The 21760-nt window shown below is 47.4% G+C and overlaps 1 protein-coding gene and 1 long non-coding RNA gene across 8 annotated transcripts in view; one reads left to right on the plus strand and one right to left on the minus strand.

Moving 5' to 3' along the window:
• Nucleotides 1-21760, minus strand: part of Ac13e (Adenylyl cyclase 13E) — a 202406-nt gene that overhangs the window by 24663 nt on the left and 155983 nt on the right. For 4 of the 7 annotated variants that reach the window (XM_077702520.1, XM_077702516.1, XM_077702517.1 and 1 more), the window contains exons 2-4: nt 11922-12000; nt 4741-6378; nt 1845-2002 (exon numbers count right to left, since the gene is read on the minus strand). In XM_077702520.1, coding sequence (XP_077558646.1) covers nt 1845-2002; nt 4741-6256 — 1674 coding nt within the window. In that variant the 5' untranslated portion in view covers nt 6257-6378; nt 11922-12000. Of the gene's footprint in view, nt 1-1844; nt 2003-4740; nt 6379-11921; nt 12001-14077; nt 14283-14309; nt 14438-21760 lie in introns of those variants that run through there. The other 3 variants (XM_077702521.1, XM_077702515.1, XM_077702519.1) reach the window with 2 other exon arrangements.
• Nucleotides 2014-11016, plus strand: LOC144174084 (uncharacterized). The gene is made up of 3 exons (XR_013323426.1): nt 2014-2197; nt 8733-8843; nt 8955-11016. It is a non-coding gene; the product is annotated as an uncharacterized LOC144174084 (long non-coding RNA).

The following is a 21760-nucleotide window of genomic DNA, read 5'->3' on the forward strand; positions in this document are numbered from 1 at the left end:
TGTGGAAAGCGAATGTGTGTTCTTGATAACCAAAACATCGCTGACCTCTGTTTTGTGTCTAGTACATTTTGCCTCACATGCACCTTAAGTTTCAACTCCACTAAACAATGTTGACATGTATGAACCTTGGGCCCTATTCTCGACTGCACAAATTCCCGGGAAATCTGGGAATTTGCCGGAAGTCTTTTCTGATTGGCTTTCAATTTTGGTCACGTGCTTCCGGATGACAAAGCGGTTGTGTGTGCTGCCGTCATTTTGACGTTTTATGACGCTTATGGGCACCAGTTCTAAAGTTTGCCTTATTTCTGTTTACTGAAAGCACATAATTCTTGGCCGGCAATGAAAAACCAGACTAAAAGCACTAGACATGACAACATAGGCCTGTCTTTGCTATTCAACAACAATAATGCCTGTAATACACACCCTCTCTGTGATTGGCTGAGAAGGCATGGCGTAATTTAAACAGTTGGTGGATACGACACGTCATGCATTGGCAACTTCAGCCTGCGTAAAAGTGACGTAATGTTACATAACAGCTTGAAAATGGCAGCTGATTTTGTCGCAAAATAATGGCAAGATAGGGCAAAAAATTGAGCCGTCTTTCGGAGCCGCGAAATGTCCGCGAATTTGCAGCAGGCACAGTTTTGCATGCGCGCTGTTTAAAGTATGTTTCCTAACGAAACAAATTAGAGTTTACACTGTTTCCAAGTCAGCGATCATGGAGCATACAAATAATGTGCAGTATTTTGCTTTTATGTTTGGCAATAAAATAAAAATTATTTGTTTGGCATAACCGCAGCATAAGAGGGCAGTACAAGCCTCTCCATGACAAACAGAACCAAATGCATGGCATTTGTCCACACTCTTCCCAGTAAGCTGTTGGGTCACATGATCGAACTCAAGAGAAAAATAACAAAGAAAAGTCACTCTGGTTCATTACAGTGCTGATTGAAGTCGAGATTGACGAATTAGTGAATCGGCGACATCGGTACGCTCCGCGGTTATCAGGCGTAGCGCTTCGCTGCTCTTATGTGTCATACAAGCGATGGTCATGGCCATCTTTTTCTGTGATCATAAACTTGTAACATAGCAGCAGACGATGGCGTGGCGGCGGTGGCGGCAGGGAAGGTGATAGCGCAACAAAGCTTGCATTGAAGCAGAGAGCCCAGCTATGTTACTAAAAGCGATTGAAAGAAATAAATAGATAAGGTAAAAAAATTGTGTGATGTTCTTTAGCTCGACATCCGCCTTTCGCTCGCTTTTGGATCAACGTTACTCATCGCCTTGTGGTGTTGATGCCAATTTTGACCTCCAGAAATGTGTTTTTCTTGTCAGCTACCGTTTTAATTTTTATAGTACATGCCAAACGTTTTTATATCTTTCTTGCGCAATATTTGATACCTTGGTTGCGATCTTTATGAGTGAATCGTCAAATTACACTGCATGTCGTCATAGCTATAGGTGCAGCACGTCACTGATTGCTTACGTCGTGCTTACGCAAATAAACATGACGAATTTCCCGGGAATTTGTGCAGTCAAGAATAAAGCCCCTTCTCACTAATACTAACGATTAAGAAAAACGTTAGCCTATATGTATACTCTTGCTAATGCTGGGGCAGAAGTGTTGTTCGCAACTGCTCAATACTCTGAGCTGAAATCAGCTTCAAAACAGAAATGCCAAAAAAAAAAAAAAAAAAAAAGCTATGCCGAAACATTAAGTGTAAAAAAATAACACAGAAAATACTGCCAATGCCTCCCAAGGTTCGCTTTGCATCCAAAAGACAAGAAAGGGAATATTTTTAACAAATAAGTAAAAGGAGAGACTTGCAGGCCTGCCTCCTCACCCCTGGTTGGTTGGCTGGGCAGCTGACCTTCCTGGTGTCAATGGGCTTGGTCGTCTCTGCGAGGGCGACGGCGTGCGGCCAAGAGTGCCGCGATGCCATCTGCTGCGCCTTGTCGAATGCTGTCGGTTTTCGGCCCCTGATGAAGTAAGTCTTGCGGTCTGGGATTTGGAAGAAGTGGAAAACCTCTTATTTCAGGCACAACTTGCAAAAAACTTACAGCCGAGTGCATAAAAGAAACCTTAAAACCCAGGTAGGCTGACTGTCACCGCACATGATGCCACCTCTACTGAAAAAATATGCCACCAAGCCTTTCTACAACAATGTCTTACAGTGTCATGTAAGCATGTACACAGGTAAGAAAAAGGCTGTTCAAATTGATTGATGCCTTAACGTTAATGCCTTTTGATAACCTTGTGATGTGACTAGACTTGTCAGAACCAAAAGCTCAATGATGTTAGGATGCATCTTCACCCAACAAACACTGCATAGGAGTGATTTTGCGAACACTGCAAAAAACTGTAAATGCCAGACAAACTACGAATAGTATGACAAACTAATGTCTCACATCTACCTGATAAGTTTGCTCACCCTACTAGAGTTAGCGGTGAGCAATGGGACAGGTGTCTCTTTAAACCACTGCACACAGGTGTGAATATAATGTGTGATAGCCCTTTACACTGGCAGTGTGTGAGTGATAGGTGCCTTTTGTGTGGACTGAGCTACGCTCCGTGGCAGGATGTTGAAGCTTGGGGCATGGCTGGATCAAGATAGGTTAGGACCCAGCAAAATGTGATTCCACTAGACTTAGTGTCATTCTCCTGGACCATGGCAGGTTAATTGCTAGGACCTCAACACCCCAACGTAAAAGGGAGACTCATATTAGCTGGTTTTCTGATGGAGGCGAAAAGCAAAAACGCCCGTGTGTACGAGATTTTGGCACACGCTAAAGATCCCCAGGTGGTCAAAATTAATCCAGAGCCCTTTACTACGGTGCGCCGCATCGCCTGCGTTGCGTCGGCGTGTTAAACCCTACAATCAAATCACCATATTAGCTGGTCTTATCAATTTATGGATCCAAACTAGTGCAACAAGAACAATAGCAGAAAAGGACAGACACATGCAAGCGCTATCTCGAGCTGGCTTCATACCACTCCAACTTCACTACAAAGTGACTAGCGAAAAACTACAAACAAAGCAAAAAGGCAAGGACACCACCCCATTCCTGCAGCATAAAAGACAACAGCACATGAACCACCTGCCACCATGCAAAAGAGCTACTCTTGCCACAGGAGGCACATCAACAGTCATCGTTTTGCACCCCTTCAATGATATCTCGCATGAGCTAGTCAACATCCCGAAAACTGCGCTGCACAGAAATGGCTTGCATCCACATTCCTCGAAGCGATTTGCCAGGTGTCTATCCCCACTTTTATGCCCTTCCTTGGCACACTGCTGTGACCTCAGGTCGAGTTGAGGCACCATATGAAACACAGACTTGCCATATGATGATACACATTGGTTTTCATGCCGGTCAGACGTGTTTGACTTCAGGGCCTCCACAGCTTCGCAGATGCATAGAGAATATTTTAGTACTTGCACTCATTCAATCTTTGTAAGACCCCGTGCAACTACGTTTTAAAATAGGGGGTCACCACTGTTTCTCGTAATTCTCCATCAGCTTTCTTCCTTCACCTGTAATAAAATCTCCAATGGGTTTTGTCTGATTCTAAAGTTATTCTGATGGTCTTAGGGGGAAAATTTACATGTCAATACTTGTGTGCATGAGGTGTGCTCAGGACTTCATGAGACATGATTGCACATGAGCTGCGAAACTAGTATTGATTGATTGTAGTGTTTAACGCGCGGACGCAACGCAGGCGATGAGGCGCGCCGTAGTGGAGGGCTCCGAATTAATTATGACCACCTGGGTATCTTTAAGGTGCGCCGAAATCTCGTGCACATGGGCGTTTTTGCTTTTCGCCTCCATCAGAAAAGCGGCCGCCGTGGCCGGGAATCGAACCCGCGACCTCGTGCTCAGCAGCACAACGCCTTTGCCATTGAGCCACCACGGCGGGTACGCAAAACAAGTATCCAACCTGCCCTATGGCTGCACAGATAATGAAGCACAGAAGCTGCCTTATCGAGTTTTAAAGGGACTCTACAGCACAGCAGTACCGCTACAGCCCCTCCTCACATGTTTTTCGAAAGAAGTTTAGAGGGACTCACCTGTTAACATTTTAATGGGAATTACTACTTCGTGGCCCACGGACTTGAAAAACATTGTGCACCAATATAAAAATCTCTACAAGTGCACGTCAATGATCACAACAGCCTGTTTTGCTTTGTCACGTCTGTACTGAAATAAAAAGATACAAACCTTTGTTCGCTAGAAAGCTAGCACCATTTAGTGAGAACTGAATAAACTAAAATGCATTTCTCTTTTATTTTTTATCTTAGCATAGAAGTGATAGTATAAAAGCAAAGTAGGCTGTTGGGAACATTTCTATATATCTTTTCGTATCAGTGCACGATGCTTTTTAAGCCTGTGGGTCATGGATTAGCAAGTCCCACAGGAATGTGGCCAGGTGAGTCCCCCTTAATACTGGCAGTCTGAGCATAATTGGGCATAAGCTTCCACCTGAACAACTTGTGGCACACTCCAGGCAGTCTTCATCCCACTGATTGTAGCAACAAGGAAAAGGAGCCAAGAAGCACAAAAAGTGCAAAAGGCAGTTCAAATGAAAAAAGAAACAGAAAACTGATGAAGACACTGCGCCCAGTCATGACTTAAGAAGTTGTATATGTTACCAGTAACCTTCACGGCGGCTCCTTCAACATACTTCAGTACCGCACTCTTGAGGTGCCGTGCCAAAGACGCAAAAGATGGACCACTCACTGAGGTCCATGGGGCCTTCCTCCATGTAGTACTGGTCCACGAGGAAGACGTGCGAGCTCTCGGACACATGCACCCTGCCGGGGCGCCCCGTCGACTCCATCTTGTTGGCGTAGGAGACGTCGTTGGACCAGACATCGAACTTGAAGCGCTTGGTGCCCACTATGCCACACAACACGGTGCCCGTGTGCACACCGACGCGCATGTTCACCGACTCGTTGGTGTCCTCGTCAAACTCGGCAATGGCCCGGATCATGGCGAGGCCCATCTCGACACAGCAGCGGGCGTGGTCCGGCCGCGGCTCGGGGCAGCCGGAGACGCAATAGTAGCAGTCGCCCAGCGTGCTGATCTTCTCGCAGCCCAGCTTGTTGCAGAGGTAGTCGAAGCGGCCAAACAGGTCGTTCAGCAGCCCCACCAGGTGCTCGGCAGACTTGTTGGCACTCATCTGGGTGAAGCCGACAATGTCAGCGAAGAGGATGCTGACGTTCTCGATGCGGTGCATGTTGAAGGGACGGAAGATCATCTGCGAGGGCCGGGGGCTGGTGGAAGGCTTGCGGGGCTCCTCCGCGGAGGAGGCCGTGTCGTCCTCCTCGGCATTGGTCATGAGCCACTCGGCCACCTTGGGCGGCATGACCGAGTGGATCATCTTCTCCTTGAGCTGCTTCTCCACCTCCAGGTCCCGGCGCACCATCAGGGACTGGCCCACCTTGAAGAAGGTGTTGCGCATGCTGATCTCAGTCATGACCCGCGTGTGCAGCCCCACCAGGTGGACGCACAGCTGGAGGAGCACGCGCACGGCCACCACGGTGCCCGTGAGTGTCGGGATGAGCAGCGCCGAGAGGACCTCGAAGAGCAGCGAGTGGGCGCAGCAGAGGGCCACCGCCAGGTACAGGGGCATGGGCACCAGCGCGTAGCTGATCATCAGCACCAGGATGCAGAGCGAGAAGGCCCCCACCGAGAGGATGTGCACCGCGCTGTCGCTGCCCCGCTCGTGCACGATGGGCGCAAACACGGCCAGGGAGGCCGTGCACAGCACGCCCACGGTGGCCACCGACACCTTGGTGTAGTGGGCCGGGTAGTAGCGCGAGTAGGTGAACACCAGGGCGGCCATGCTGGCCACGGCCAGCAGCAGCGAGAACACCACGGCGGCCACCCAGTGGGTGCGCACCATGAGCGCTGAGTAGATGCAGTACAGCAGTGAGGCCAGCACGCAGTAGCACAGTGCGTACTGGAAGCGCTGCCGCAGCTGCGGGAAGGTGCTGCGCTTGTACTGCGCCTCGAGGATGTGCGAGTCGAAGCACGGGTCCCACCAGGAGCGGGCCGCCCGGTCAAACAGCACGGGCAGCAGGCCCGAGTAGCGCCGGCCGCCCAGGCTGATGCTGCCCCCGGACGAGTGCCGGTACGTGGGCAGCCCCCCCATCTGCGACGGCTGCAGCGAGATGCGCACCGACGGCCGGTCCTCCTCTGGGAAGGACCGGCGCGCCGCCGAGAAGCTCGCCTGGTGCCCGCCGGCCGCCATGTCACTGCCGCTTTCACGGGCAGCAGCGGCCAAGGTGTTGGTGGTAGGGTGGCAGCACGTCACAGTTGCCGCCTGGCGGCGCCGCCTTCACGGGGAGCCACTCTCGGGAACTTGGTGCAGCTCTGTGCGCAAGAGAGGAAACCGTTTGCCAACCAGCTTGTCTGACTCAAGCAACAGCACAGTCAACTAGTGGGTTTACGCAGGGAATGATGCCTCTGTATGTAAAAATATGGTGGATGTAGCATCTGACAGAAAAGACTGAAGTTAGAGTCGTCAAGATTCTGCAATCTGGAATATTTCCAAGAATGCATTATTTATGCCCCAACAAGTCTGAAAAAACGAAGTTCCGATTGGGTTTTACACGCCTAATTTGTACAGTCAACTCCCCACTAATATGAAGTCCACAGGGTGGTACCACAGAACACCTCAAATGAACCAAACTTCCAATTAAGCAAAGAGCACGAGAACAGAATCCTTATTCGCCCATAACATGCCTCGGTTCTCAATTTCATTCGGAATATCGGCTTTCACAACGCCAAGTTGAGACTACGACACGGGTTGCACCATCGTTGAGACTTATCCCTAAAATCGAAGCCCAAAGTGTTTTCGACACAGAATGTTCACACGGAGCTGCGTGCAACAAACAAGGTTGAGGACCTTAGAGAGAGATATCCCTCAGCAGGCGCGAGCCTCAACTGAGTAGTACTGTCTTTTTATCAATTGTGATGCTGCCTCAATTGCAATGGTGCTGACGTCTATAAAGAACATGGTGCTCTTTTTACGCTTAAACATTTGGAATTTATCAAGAAATGATGCTCACCTCAATGCTTTTTATTAAAAGTAACTTCCGAATAGCCTATATAATAGGTTTCAGTTTTGAATTATTGAGTGATTTCTTCTACTGGATTGCATGTAAAATTTATGGGACCAGCATAACCAAAAATTCCAATTAAGCAACTTTAAATTATTGAGAGCTGACTGTACCTAGACCATGAGGCGGAGAGCTGCAGATTAATTTTGGCTGCCTGGAGGGTCTTTAGCCTGCACCAAAATACACAACTGGTCAGGCTAGAAATCATCAGGGGTATTTTTGCATTCAGTGAGGACAAAACTGGCCAAACATATTTCATATGAGCTCAAATTGTACCTGTGATTTCACATAACCTTATATTTCATATAAACTCAAATATTTCGAGATCGAGATCACGGATGAATCTGGACAATCGCGCATATAGAAATAATCCTGTAAAGTGTGATCATATAAGCTCTAAGCTCTATGAACAAATGTCCTTCGTGCCACTTATACCAAACTCGTAAAAAGAATTTAAAGAATCATTATCGCCCAAAGCGCAATATAAAATTATTTCTGGATTCACAAAGGTAAAGACGTGGTGCACTAGTGAAAAGTTATTTCCCAAACTTGTTGCTCGTAGCCTGTAACTCTAATTCAACAGGGGCCTGAGAATGGCCTGGTGGGTTCTAAGCAGTCATAGGAGAGCCCAGAAGTAGGGGTGGAGGGATGGGGATGAACGAGGATGTTGGTCTGTTACTGTCAAAACTATTACCAAACATTCAAGAAGTTGTTTGTGCACCTGCTTCATGCCAGCTTGGCTTTCTAGCACAACTCCAGTGTTTTGCAGAAAAGCCAACTTGACAATGCATATTATGCAGGGAAGCCATATTTCTACGATAATTCCCAGGAAAATTTCTACGAAGGAAATTTCTACGAAAGGAAAATTTCTACGATAATTCCCAGGGCAGTGCTTTGCTTTTTGAGGCTAGAGCAGGTTGCCTACAAAATAAGAGTTTTGTGGGGAAGTATTCACAAAATGACGGGGTATGTGTGGTCTGCGGAAAAGAAACAGAAACTATGCGGCACATAGTGTTAGAATGTGAGGGTATCCATCCAAATCTACATGAAGGGAATAATGGGCTTCCAGAAGCCCTAGGATTTAAGGGTATCAGAGAGGAAGTTAACTTCAAGGCTGTCGAGGGGACGAAAAGAAGATTAGAATGCTGGCGGACGAAAAGCAGAGAGGGGAATATTGCCTAGGACAGTTACCACCTGTAACAGAGTATTTCGAAAAGAAAGTATTTCGGGCCTAATAAGCTTTAGGGCCTGCCCTAAGCAGCGCTAGTATTAAACCAATAGTGTAAAACATGGTTATATTAGTCCTTTTTGGTAAGATGACATGTCATCACACCGCTTCAAAGGGGAAACCAATAGCAATCATCATCATCATCATCATCATCATCATTGCACCTAAGCCAACTTTTTGCATCTTGGCAGGGATTCGCTGAAGTGAACGACAGTGGGATGCAGGTTTACACGGGAGTGAGTGCTTCACGCACTTTTGAATGCTCTGGTGTACCCACGAGGGGTCTGTGGTGTGCCATTTAAAAAGCCCAACTCTGAGCAAAGTACAGTAGGTGAGGCGACCACTGAACTTTTTGTTTCCGCCTTTTTTTATTACAGAACGTGATTCCTGCTGGGCTCCATTAAAAAAATCTGCCGCATGTACAAGTGCCACGAAGTATTGTCACCACAACTTTATGCTCCGTATACCATCTGGCTGAAGTGCAGTGGGTAAGCACAAAAGCCAATAAGGAGGTTTTGTTATGCTGCGGTGAAAGTTTGGAATGACACTTACGCCACTAGTGTGCATGCATTCTTGAGCTGGAGGATCTTACCTTGCAGGACCATGTGTGGCTGGTTACAAGGACAAGTATCTATGCAAGTCACAGCGCATCGACATAGCCATTGCCCTGAGCTCATATCCTCACCAATGTGAACGTGCGGAATGACGAATGGGATGACAATCACATGACGCAGTGGTGGCCCCCCTCACGACTGACGGGCAGAAGCAATGCTCAAGCACGACAAGGAGAGGGTGCCGGATGAGCAGCTAGTGCTAAGTACAGTGACTAGTTCCCTGTTGAAATGTAATACCGTGACTATGCTCCTTGTTGCATCAGACAACATGTTGCTATTCGCTTTCACCAACTCATGAGGACCACACTAAAGAGGAGTGTTGTGCTTGCACGTATAAGAATACACATGCCATCATTCTGTGCTCTTATATTACCGATTCCCTCAGAAGAAGTACTAATTATGAATATTGTTACTATTTATTCTCCTGAAGAATGCAATCTTGGGAGTGTTGGCGCCTGTCCAGCGTCTCCTGACGCCTCTCTTGGTGTCCTTTGTTCCGTACAAGTATACAGTTTCACTGGCTTCAGATGTGACTGGTTAGGTAATTGCGTGCAGCAGCAGGATAACAAAGTCGCTAGCACACCAGTTTAAAGTGGCGCCACCTATGCACAGCCAGATTAGCTTAAGCAGAAAAAGGGGCGAGCAGAAAGCAAATGCGGTATGCCCAAGGGCAGTACATTTTTTTTTTATCCCTCCATAAAAAAAACTTCAGGGAAGCTTGCACTCACGTGCAAGACTTATGGCGAAGCTGTCGTAGGTGAGCATTGCTGGACACATACATATATTCAAGTTTCAGCATCATTGTTCATTTGCATAGTTGCGGTGCTAGTAATCGTCGTCATATGAATCGAAGCGGTCGTCGTCTTCTTTGCAGCGAGTGGTGGATGCAAAATCACCCTCAGCATTGTAAACTTCCACCAGCACTTCGTCATCGACTCAAGGCAGTGTTGGCAGGATCTGCAAGTCGTCTCGGGAAGTAGTGGCACACTAGTAGCCACGCCTCTAATTATCCATAATGGCTTCTAGAAACTACGGCAGCACTTGGCAATAATGCTGAATTTTTTTTATTATTATTTTATACATATATAAAGTATCGACGGGGCTCTACTGTATTTCAATTAACACCAAACTGCACTGAAGTGGCCCATAGCTCATAAACTCATGAGAAACCCTAGGTCAGCAATGTCGGAATAATTCCTCCCTTACATTTCTAAGGCAGCCAAAGCATGTTTGACGACAGCACATACCTGTTGCTAGCTTATGCAAGCCTTCAACAAAACCAAAATGAAATTTCTGTGAAATACAGCTGCTGGTCTTATGCTAGCTTCTTTTCATCTGGTTGTTTAGCCATGGTCATCGCATGCCCCTGGGTTGTATAACCAATGAAGGCATTAATTTATATTTGCTTCCTATTCTAAAATGCACTTCTGACCCTACTCTTCGCATTTCTCGAAAATATAGATACTAGGGCGGCAGAATTCAGACACAGCCGCTTTCACGGTCGCTGGCCCAAGCATTCAAGCACTAAAGGCCTGGTCTCGCAAACTTTATCAATGAATTGGATGTCCTGGCTGCGCTATGTGAATCAAATATTTTCTTGGATTTTAATTCTTCAGGAACAAGTGTGCCACCGCTTTGCACTGACGAATGTTTCTACAAGCAGCACCTCAGCACTGTTCTCCACTCAGCTTGAAGCGGTGAGAGTGTGCAATGCTGAGGTGACAGCCAGCAAAATTTGTATTACCTAACCAACCCATGAGATACCCATGATACCTGTCACCTTCCATTCAGCAAACCTCAAGCAAATCTAAATATTCCATCAAGATGTCTCATTTAACGCCAAGTCTCTTCCCACCGGAAAATACCAAGGTATTGAATGCACAATTACCTTGTCAGTGAGCAGTGAAACAAAAAAGCCGGGGTTCCGAAATTACGAATGCATTAAAAACACGCCGTCTCATGCTGCTTCAGGTAACCTACTACTTTGCAAATGAACCCATGTCCTCAAAAATAAAAATGTACTTGTACTGCATGCTGAAGACCAGATGTATGATAATTTATTAGTATAACAAAAAAATAATAATAAAGATTGACCTGTTTCTGTCTCCTGCACCTGCCACTGGCAAAAAGAGAAAAAAAAAAAAAAAAACAGGACCGGTGGACCTTTAGCTCTCAACACTTGAAACCAATCACAAGTCAATTTCAGGTCAGCACACTCAAAAGGGGAGTTTGCTCCACGGACAGCTCACACAGGAAGAGATTAAAGCCTTGAGTTCTTTGTTTCCTCAGAAGAAATTTATTTTTTTTCCAACCAAATATTTTGTTCTTGCCTTCAGGAGTGACTCCAATTAGGAATCAAATAATTCTCCCCTTGCGCCTTGCACTGTAAAACTAAGAGCACCTGGCAAATACGCCATTAAGGAATTTCCATGCATTTTGGTTACATCCTCCACCTTACTTTAAATTGCAAATGCCCCACCTCGGCACAAATTGAAGGATCCCTTTTCGGCATGCAGATTTTTGGCTGTGAGCATTTTTGTCAACTTCTTCCTTGACAGATAGGCCTTGGAAAATGTCAAAAATTGGACAGCAGGAATGAATGAAAGGCCGGCCACTTATACAGCACTGCAATGTTTTTGTTAATTTTCACTCATTCTCTTAAGATGCCCAAGAGTTTCGAAAGGAGGACCTTTCTTCTTCGGGGTTTGTCTTATAAAATATATATATATATTGAGCTTCCAATATAAGGTGGGGTATGACTTTGAGACTACGGATTTCGGAAAAAGAAACCTCGCCTTATATTCGAATAAATACGGTACATGCTTTATAAAGCAGACCTAACCACGACTGATTTCCTTGTAAAGACGCCACACAAAATGTACAGAAAGAACAAAGTGTTTGTTAATGCAGAAGTTGCGCATAAAACAGACACATAATTGGAGATGGACTTACAGACGGTGCGGTAGTGTTAGAGACATGGTCAGTGGTGGAAGCATCCTCTCTGGCCCGCAGTGGAATCAGTGGTGGCCTCCTGCAGGCAGGAACAAAAGAAACGTCAGGGGGCACAGCTCAGGGCACTGCACCAGCCAGGCAGCTTTCCAACAGGTGGAAAAGAGCCCTACAGCATTCACGTCTACACAGGTGTTTAAAAAGCTCAGTGTGTGTTCACAGAGCCGAACAATACTGTCAGGATGGCGTATCCTGCAGTAGTGACGAACGTGTCGCACAAACGCCTGAGCAAAGGACAATGGACGTGTTTCGACACTGGGGGAAATGTACGCTACAACAATTGGCAGCGTTCAGGTAAGGGACGGTACCAGCCTAGGAGCAAGCAGTGATAGCTAGCTCTGCTTTACCATCGTGCGGTCATTATCGGTCGTGTTTCGGATTGTTAAATATTCGGCTGTGGTTTATTCACAAGCCACAAAGATTTGGCCCGGTGTGAAACGATTACCGAGAGAAACAACCTGCAGCTGAGAAATACTGTATTAAAAAACCGGCCACCAGCTTCTGTACATTGCTGCATTGCTCCGAAAAATATCTCACTACAAATAATTTCCAATCAAACACGTCACAAAGAAAGGCTGCAGAAATATACGCCAAATTCCATCTTTCATCGTTTTTGGGGCCAACCTCTCTATCCCAATGACTGCAACACACTGAAAACAGTTCCCAAAAATTGTGCCCCGATTGTGCGGCGACTGTTTTCTCATGCCAGTTCAAGTGCAACAATTGAATGAGTTGAAGTGGTATTCCCACCGTTGAATTCCCCACGCATCATTTGAGGGCAAAATATAGGACTTTTTTTAACGCATGCATACATCACTAAATTGCCTACAGCCGTAGTAGAACTATTAAACATGCATGCACTCCATTGCTGTACTTTGTCACAAGAGTGCGAACGTATTGGTGTAAGCATTTTAGTATTGTACTGGAAAGTTATTGCTTAGCACATGAGGGAACAGGTCTGAAAGCACTAGAACATCGAAACACAGTATTTTATTCTGACAAAATTAAGTGACTACAATAGAGTTTTCAAAGGGCGAATCAAGCATAAATTACCTATAACTATGCAGTACATAAAACGCGCCCAGAAATGTTGTCTTTGTCGCATGACAAATATGAAAAAACTTGAATATCTATTTTTTTCAAAGAAATGAAAGAACCACCCTTACGAGTTAATCCCTCTCAGGGCTTTTATTGATCGTTGTTGAACAGTTATCGCAGCACAACACGCAACCCAATGATAAAGGAAGCATTCAGTTTTACTGGTGCGGCTGCCGTACGTAACGTTCGAAGGAAAAAAAAGCAGCCAGAGAGCCCGCAGAAGCACCAACATATATTTAGCCCGCAAACGAAAACAAAACTAAAAGAAGAAGCGACACTTATTTTCGCTTTTCTTTTTTTCAACATACAGCTGAATTTGTACGGTAGTCGACTCAATGACTCAGAGTGATTTGTGACCGGAGAAACGCGAGTCCATGCGTCACTACAAATTATCTTCGCTGCCGTTCCGTCCACTCTTTCCTTCTGATCCTCGTACGTTCTACGGCACCCTGCTGCCTGTTCCTTGGCACAGAAGACGGGCATAGTCCGGCCACTTAAACTCCGGGTGCCGTATCGGCGCACGCGTCAAATTAGGGCGATCAAGCAGAACGCCATGGTTTGTTTGCTTTATGCTGCGACCGCGAAACGCTATCTCTATCGCCATACCCGTCACGCACTCCAAGCAGGCACACAAGAAAATATGTCACGAACTCCCGACCACTTGAAAACAATCCGACGCGGCGGAAAGTTGGGGCATCAAAAGCGGAGGCCCGTACCGAACGATCAAACGAGGGAATATTTAGCAAGTAATCTGCTTTTATTCCCGCCTTAAATATTCGGAACATAAAAAGAAGATGCAAATCTGCGCAAAATGAGACGAGCAAGCAGCAGCAGCCGCGTAAGAGCATTAAAATACAAACAACAGCGACCGCCGGAAATCATTCGCCGCGAAATCCCGCGACTAGAGCCCGCGACTTTACGAAACCAAATTATCAAGCTCAGCTTTCAAAAGCGCGAACGGCGTGCGATCAAGCAACATCGAGGCAAAAAAACGTACCTACTTTTTTTCCCTAGCCTCTAGACACGATCAGCGATTTTTCGCAGGTTGGCCAAACCTTGCTAGGGCGTACGGAGAAACTGCGGAAGCCGCGGAAAGACCTCCGCTCGGCAGTGAGAACGAAAGCGAGCGCATAGCCTCTTCCGCAAGTGGGCCATTGCCGTTTCTGAAAGCTGCACCGGTTCATCGGCAAAGAGCGGGAGCTCGATGCAAGAATGCGGGGGCGCCTCCCTTACCTGCATACAGGTTTTTGCAGTGAATCGGGCGGTCGCGAAAGCCGACCATAGCTGCACACCAGCGGTGCCCCTACCCTCCCATCACCGACCACCGACCGCTCCGCAACGCTGAGGGGAAAAATGCGCTGGCCCGGCTGCGCCGCGCCGACGCCCGGTGGCGCTGACGGCGCTAGCGCCAAAGAGCGCCGCTGAGCCAATGTAGCGGGCCGGGGATCGGGGAATCCATCGACATTCCTGAATCTTTCTTGATCCGCGTCTTTTCCATTCTGCGAACGAGAGGAGAATCAGGCCGCCACCTTGCGTTGTCAGCAGCACTGCTTTTCTCCTCTCTTCTTTTTTTTTTTTTTTTGAATGTTGGAAGCAATGTTTGAGAACACTCGTCCGATATTTCTGCGTGGACGTCTACGCTTATTCGACACCAGTGTGGAACGGGATGACGGGATAGCAATACCTCATGAGGAGTTTGCCGATAAAGGGACTTCAGGGTAGACAAAAGTTCAATGTCTTTCATGAGCGATCCCCTTCTTTTGCATTTTCTATATTTATTTATTTAGTTAGTTCCACGCGTCCTCATGACAAACCACGCATCAAGCGAGTAACTTTCCTTGAGTTCCCCTATCGTTGTCTCAGGCATTCTACGCGTGACTCACTCTGCGACGCTGGCCACAAGGCATGCGGGCTAGCACGGCGTACGCGTTTTGCTGCAGAATTTTCTACCAAGGGCGCTAAAGCGGCGAGAGAGAAGTGACCCCATTGTATTGGTTGTCTTTGGTTTTTCAGACTCTGTTGAGAACTTCCACACATTGTGAAACATCTTGTGTTCATTTGTCACAGGCACATTAATCTCGCAGACGAAACCGTGTTGTTGTTAGCTTCCTGGTAAATACAATGTTGGAATGAAGCAAAGCAGATATTTTAGGCTGTTCATGGTAAAAGATCGGTCTTATACTTCCGTATATGCTGATGATGCAATCTCCCAGTTGAAACTGACGAGCAGCAGATATCCACCGAAGAACGCATCATATCGCCGGCCTTTTATCATGCATGCCCTCGTTCGTTGAAAGCGCTGTCACTCAAGTAACTGCTCCTCAAGAAGGTCGTCCCAGTTTGCCGTGGATATCAAAGTAAGACGCACTAGGCTTCAACAAAAATTTTTTTTTTCTGGCCGTGCCGGCGCGAGTCGGCCTATAGCACTGCCTTGGGCCTGGCACTCGTGTGCCGCACATTTTAAATTGTTGGTAACAAAAAGTTGGCTCATTGATCTTTGAGGTTAATGAAAACAAAAAAAAAGCGATTAGGAGTGATTACGGCACCGTTAAAAAATAACAAAATGACGTTTTGCACTTGGAAAGTCTTCAAGTCAATACCAGAAAACACCTTAAGCTAGTGGGGGAAAGCAGGTGAGAAAACAAGATCACTCTGGTCGTAGAGTATGTATGTATGTATTTATTGCACAAAAGAAAGAAAGGAAGGTCCACGAACAGGCGTAAATTGTCTCGCCTAGGGGCGGACACCGGAACGCATGATTGCCTTTTTCCTCTGTTTTCAAACTAAAAAAAAAGAACGTGACCTGGACTTTGCACGTGGTGCAGACCATGCCACCAAAGATAAGCGAACGTACCCTCGCGTCTTTCCAAGACTTTTTATCCACTTCTTTTTTGCCAATAAAAGAGACTTTTTGAGTAGACAACTTTGTGAGTATGGGAAGAACTTGGCTCTACTTGGATAGGCACAGGGAACAAACCGACGAGGAACATCAGCGAATTAGATTGCGAAAAGTAAACGCTAAGCTAGCTCTCGACAGAGTGGGCTAGCGTCAAAAACAAGTATGAAGGAGAGTTTTTTTGTGAAACGAATTGAATGGAACAACAAGAGGTGCAAAATCTGCTCAAGAAATGCACAAATAAACAGATTACCCGCTTTTCTCAGCATCATTTAAACGGTCCTCGGTGTGCCTTGAGATCGAAGACTGTCGCAAATGAAGTGCACATTTCACCGAGTCAGGATATTTATCTTGTACAAAGATATAGGTCCAAGTTTAAGGCAAATTGAAATTCAATATAGTCGCTCTGTGCTTGTTTTTATTAGTATTATTGCGGAAGTTTGCTATTCAGCGTATGTGGAAAATAAATGTACAGATCATTCCGGATTCCCGAAGGAATCGGAGCGGGAGGCCATGATATGGACCTTGTATCCACGCCATGACATCTGGCGGACGTGCGGGGCGCGGGCCGCAGGAGGCGATGTGCTCAACGGGTATAGGCTTCGCAGAGCAGGGCAACTCCACACCAGGTGCTCTGCTGTAGCCCGGTCAACAGGAGCGGGGCAAAAGGGGCACGTGGAGTTGAACGGGACATGGTATTGAGGTGGCCAGGACCTCGTCATAGCTGGCGTGAGGGCGACTCCCAGGCGAAGACGTCTGAGCAGGACCTCATCTTGGCGAGACAACCCGCCAGGGAGATCCGTACGGCACGGGGGTATGAGAGCGCGCGCGGTGCGCCGTATCTTTTTCACTGGCAAGGCGGACACCGTTCGACGAAGGTGCGAGAGGGGCTGGATATTGCACACGCACGGGGTGTGTTCCGGCATAATTTTAGCTTAAAGACACCAAACTTTTCCGGGCTCATGTTTAGAGTCTGCCGGACTCGAGCTGATATTAAAAACAGACTGGCGGGCTGGAGCTTATTTTATTAATTGCTCTCGGGCTCGGGCCGGGCTCGGGCTTTTATCTCACTGTTTGTCGGGTTCGGGTCGCGCCCGGGCCGTGTCTCTACCGGGACGGGCAGGGCCTATAAATTCCGGCCCGTGCAGTGCTCTAACACGTACCCTTCCACGTACAAAGTGTCACGGATTACAAAGTGTGTGCTTCTCTATAAAACAACCGCTTCGGTCACCAAAACAAAAGTGACTATTACCAGGGGTTTATGCAGAATTTCGATTTTGGGGGGGGGGGGGGGGGGGGGTGTCGGTGGGATGTTTGGGGGGGTGTTGTATAAATCCCTAGGCAGGGTGCTTGTGGTTGTGGAATCTTTTTTGGGGGGTGTCGAAGTCCTTCTGGGGGGGTGTTGGGGGGTGTTAGGGGGGGGGGTGGGTGTATAAATCCCTGACTATTACGGAATGGGCAGTTCGAGAACCGAAGCGGCGTATATGCGACGCAGTTTGATGCGCGCTAAAATCTAACTGGCCGAAATTGCTACTACTATACCATTCGGAGCCAGCTACAGCTATGGGCTGTTTCGGTACAGAGCAGGACACGTTTATTCGCGGTAATCTCAAAATGGACGTTACGCTGCAAAGCAGGGGGTAGAAGCTTGAATTTCGGTGGTCATTCGATACTATATGTGCTTGTGATTAAATGCGAAAACATCCGTTCATCCGATTTCGATAAAGATCCGGGTAATTCACACGTAGACCGTCAAGCTATGGCATCACCTATATACGAGACAATATCAGATAAACAAATACAACATAATATTAATCTGTCTATCTATTCTATCTATTTACGCTTGTGTGTGTGTGTGTGTGTGTGTGTGTGTGTGTGTGTGTGTGTGTGTGTGTGTGTGTGTGTGTGTGTGTTTTATGGTAGGGGCACGAGGGTACGGTTGGACGGCAGTCAGCTGAATTCGTGCACTTAGTGCCAAGTAGTCTCCCACAGCATAGAGCGTCTGGTAAGCGTTGCAAGAGCACTGCCAGTGCGCTTTTCTTCGACAGCAGACTGACGCCAGGGCCACCTTCAGCCAGGGGTTTATCCAGAATTAGAATTTCGATTTGGGAGGCTGGGGAGGGGGGGGGGGTCAAAATCCTCCGGGGGGGGGGGGGGGGGGGGGGTATAAATCCCTGCCTACAACATCCCCGTGGGTGACAGGCATCGGGCGCGAAACGCTGTGCGCGCGGGGCCCGCGGTGTCTTGGCGGACTCTAGCAGCGCTATCAAGCAAGCGACGCTTTTATGAACACCACGCTTGCCCTTTCACACTGCTCGCTGCACCAAATAGACCGCCTGCTGTGTAGGTAGAGGCGCGTCGATCCAGGTGTCGATCCAGGCGCCTTAGTTTTACCGCTGGACGTGCACTGTCAGGTCTCTATACCGAAGAGGGCACATTTCCAGTAGCAATTTTTTTTTTTGTCATTACTATGATTGTCAGCGATCACAGCGGCCATGCGACGGAATACACGCTGCTATTCATAGAGCTGTTTGCCTAAGCGTTTCTAGATGGCCCGCCCTTGCTCGTGCCCTCCCAGTTTCCTTGCTTTCGCTTTTATTTTCTGCCTTTTCCGGACGCGCTCACCGCACCCGAGCGTAACATTAATTTTCGCCTGCTCCGTTGCACTTCCGCGTTCGTCGTTTTGTTCTTTAGCTGCCACCGCCTTCCGGCATTTTCCTTTGCCGAACGTGCATCACCAATCGGAGCAGCTCAGCACGCGTCACAAGCCAGTGGACGAGGATCGAACGAGGAAAGTCGCGGCCTACCGATCACCTCTCTTCGACCGCTGGCTCGTTTTTCTCCCAGAAAGGAACGAAGGCGGCTGCGGGGACACGCGCTGTCGTCGACGGACGCCTTTCTACTTCCCTGTTCGTCGTCGACTGTCCGGCTTCTAGTCGCTCACCGCTCCTTCGCGACTGCGGTACGAAAGGCAATCGTGCATGCTCGAACCAGGCTGCTGAGCCGTCGATGACGACCATGCAATCAGTGCGTTCGTTGTCAGTCCCAGGGAAGGAGCCAGAGGGAGTGTTTCAGTGTCAAGACGACCCCCCCCCCCCCCCCCCGAAAAGCACCGCATGTCTCCCTCCCCCTTTTTGTCGCCCTTTTGTTCGTCTACGTACGCACCGAATCGATATGTTGTGACGTAAGAAGTGCCGGTTTACTAAAGCAATGAATAAAATTTTGCTGGGGCGCAGGATCGCTTGCTTTTTGTTTCGTTTTGTTTTTTAACGGTGGTTTATACCTCCCCCCCCCCTCCCCTCCGAAAAGTCGCTGACTACTGAAAAGGGCCAGGAAGACAAAATACGGGTTTGGTTCATTAAGAACACTGATCTGTGCCGATAACAATGGTGCCAATTCCATCGCAAACATCAAGCAAATAGTCGCGATATTAAAGAAAATATATGAAGCAGTCGCGACGATCCTCAGCCACTTTCCGGCGATATTTCCACGACGACACAAAATCTTGCGTGCGCTCTTGGCGGTGGCACATGACTGGGAGGTTGTAGTGGGGCTTCGTCTCGTTTGGTCGTATCACCTGAATGCGAACTTGCAGTTGAAACACCGATAAAGATGTTTTAGTGCTGACCCATAAATCATCACTGAAAGTCTTTCAATACTTCTTGCTTTTTTTTTTTTTGGGGGGGGGGGGGGGGGGGTAGGGGGGTAAAAAAGCCTCTTTCGTGGATGAATGCAGCTGAGTAAGTTACCAAGGGCTAGTTTTTTCAAGATGAATGAAGTTCTACTTTGTTTTCATACCGCCTTTAATGGAAGTTAAAAGCTGATGCGGCCGATGATCTCACTTTACCTATAGTAATTTGCATCACTTCAAAATTACTTCAGACGTTTCAGGGAGCGGTGGAATTTCGCACCATTTTAGTCCTCGTATTGTAGACTCATGACGCACTATACGTTTAAACGAACTACAGAGCATTTTCCTTCATTCACTATCGCTCCGAAACACTGGAAAAACCCTCCTCGTCTTAAAGGCTTGTGGTGTTTTTAAACCATTGAAGGAATCTGCTGTTAATAAAATTCTATGTGATAGCCTTGTTAACTGATCGATGATTCCCGCTCAGCACAGTTGTTGCTATTCGTTTGTCTGTTTGTTTGAGACGTGATTTCCCCCTTAAATTTACTTATGATGGTTCTTTTTTGGGCAGTATAGACCCGGTGTCACGATTCTGTTCAGAGTTCCCGGTTTCTAATTGAATATAAAATCTCGTATTGTAGCCATTTTTGATACAAAATACTTTCTCGAGCCTGTCAAGTAGGCATTTTCTAGCAAGTAAATCGCTCAAAATTGCAACGCGGATTGAAGGCCCGCCTTTTGGTGCACGTCTGAGCGAGAAACGGCGCGAAAAACGCAGGACGACACAGGAGCACGCAGACGCAGCGCTGTGCCTGCGTGCTCTTCTGCCATCCGGTATTTTTCGCGCTGTGTGCTGCGGAAAATTGAATGTCTCATTCGTTTCTTGTTTCTTTGTGGTAATGTATGCAGGGATTTCCTCAGCCACCGCACAACGATTCATTTTAGTTTAAGGCAGCGTACTAACTCCGTTCTCTACTTTCCGTGTACGGACGCACATCTGCTGAGCTTCCTTGTTTCATCCACAGTAAAATTAAGAGCGGCCAGCTCTTACGCAGCCGCGTCGTGGTTACGTTACGGGATACTTTGTCGACCATGTGTTTCCTTTATTTACAGCACCTTCCTCAAAGCTGGCGAGTTGCACGGAAGTGCAAAGGAACGAATTCTATACCATCCATAAATGGCAGACACTTGCTGACCGGAACAAGGGCATTGACATCGCTGTCCCCTGCACGTGTACATTTTGTCACACTGTGTGTGAAGCAAACGTGGAACATCTTGTTCTGTACTGCTCCACTTTTGATCTTCATAGACTGAACCGCAGTGTTCTTTAAAAATTCAGATATAGAAGCATTGCATAGGGACATCCTTGAACATCCTCAACACCTGGTGACCTTAGCCCAGTTCGGCGTTGCCAGTGCCCTGGCGAGCGCGATTTAGTGGGCGTCCACCTACCTCCCTATTCCCCCACTAGCAACCTTCGGTCCTCCCCTTCCCAATAAAAGAATTTATCATCATCCTCTTCGTTGCTCTTTCCAGAGAGCGTCGTGTTCGCTCTTTTCCGTTGCTGTTTTGTTTCCGATTGGACCAAGTTCCGAGGTTGCACCTCGACTCCTTTTGCGGGTAATGTTGCACTGCCCGCCGCGGTGGCTCAGTGGCTAAGGCGTTGCGCTGCTGAGCACGAGGTCACGGGTTCGATTTCCGGCCGCGGCGGCCGCTTTTCTGATGGAGGCGAAAAGCAAAAACGCCCGTGTGTACGAGATTTCGGCGCACGCTAAAGATCCCCAGGTGCTTAAAATTAATCCGGAGCCCTCCACTACGGCGCGCCTCATCGCCTGCGTTGCGTCGGCGCGTTAAACCCTACAATCAATTAATCACGTTACACGAATATTAACAATATCCACAAAAAGAAATCGAAAAACATTCAATTTACAATCACATGGACGGCCACACGCGAGATTGTGTGTTGCTTAGTGCGTTTTGCCCTTAAATTTCTTCGATTTCGATTTCTTTTTGTCAACAATACTGTATGTATGTATGTATGTATGTATATATATATATATATATATATATATATATATATATAACACAGAAATAAGGGTTGGCAATCAAGGAAACCTCGGAAAGCAAAGGGGAGGATGTGGTATAGGTCATTGAAAC

The sequence above is a fragment of the Haemaphysalis longicornis genome, unplaced genomic scaffold (assembly GCF_048455015.1).
Source record: "Haemaphysalis longicornis isolate Haplotype H1 unplaced genomic scaffold, Haemaphysalis longicornis Haplotype H1 scaffold_3, whole genome shotgun sequence".
Classification (NCBI taxonomy): Eukaryota; Metazoa; Arthropoda; class Arachnida; order Ixodida; family Ixodidae; genus Haemaphysalis; species Haemaphysalis longicornis.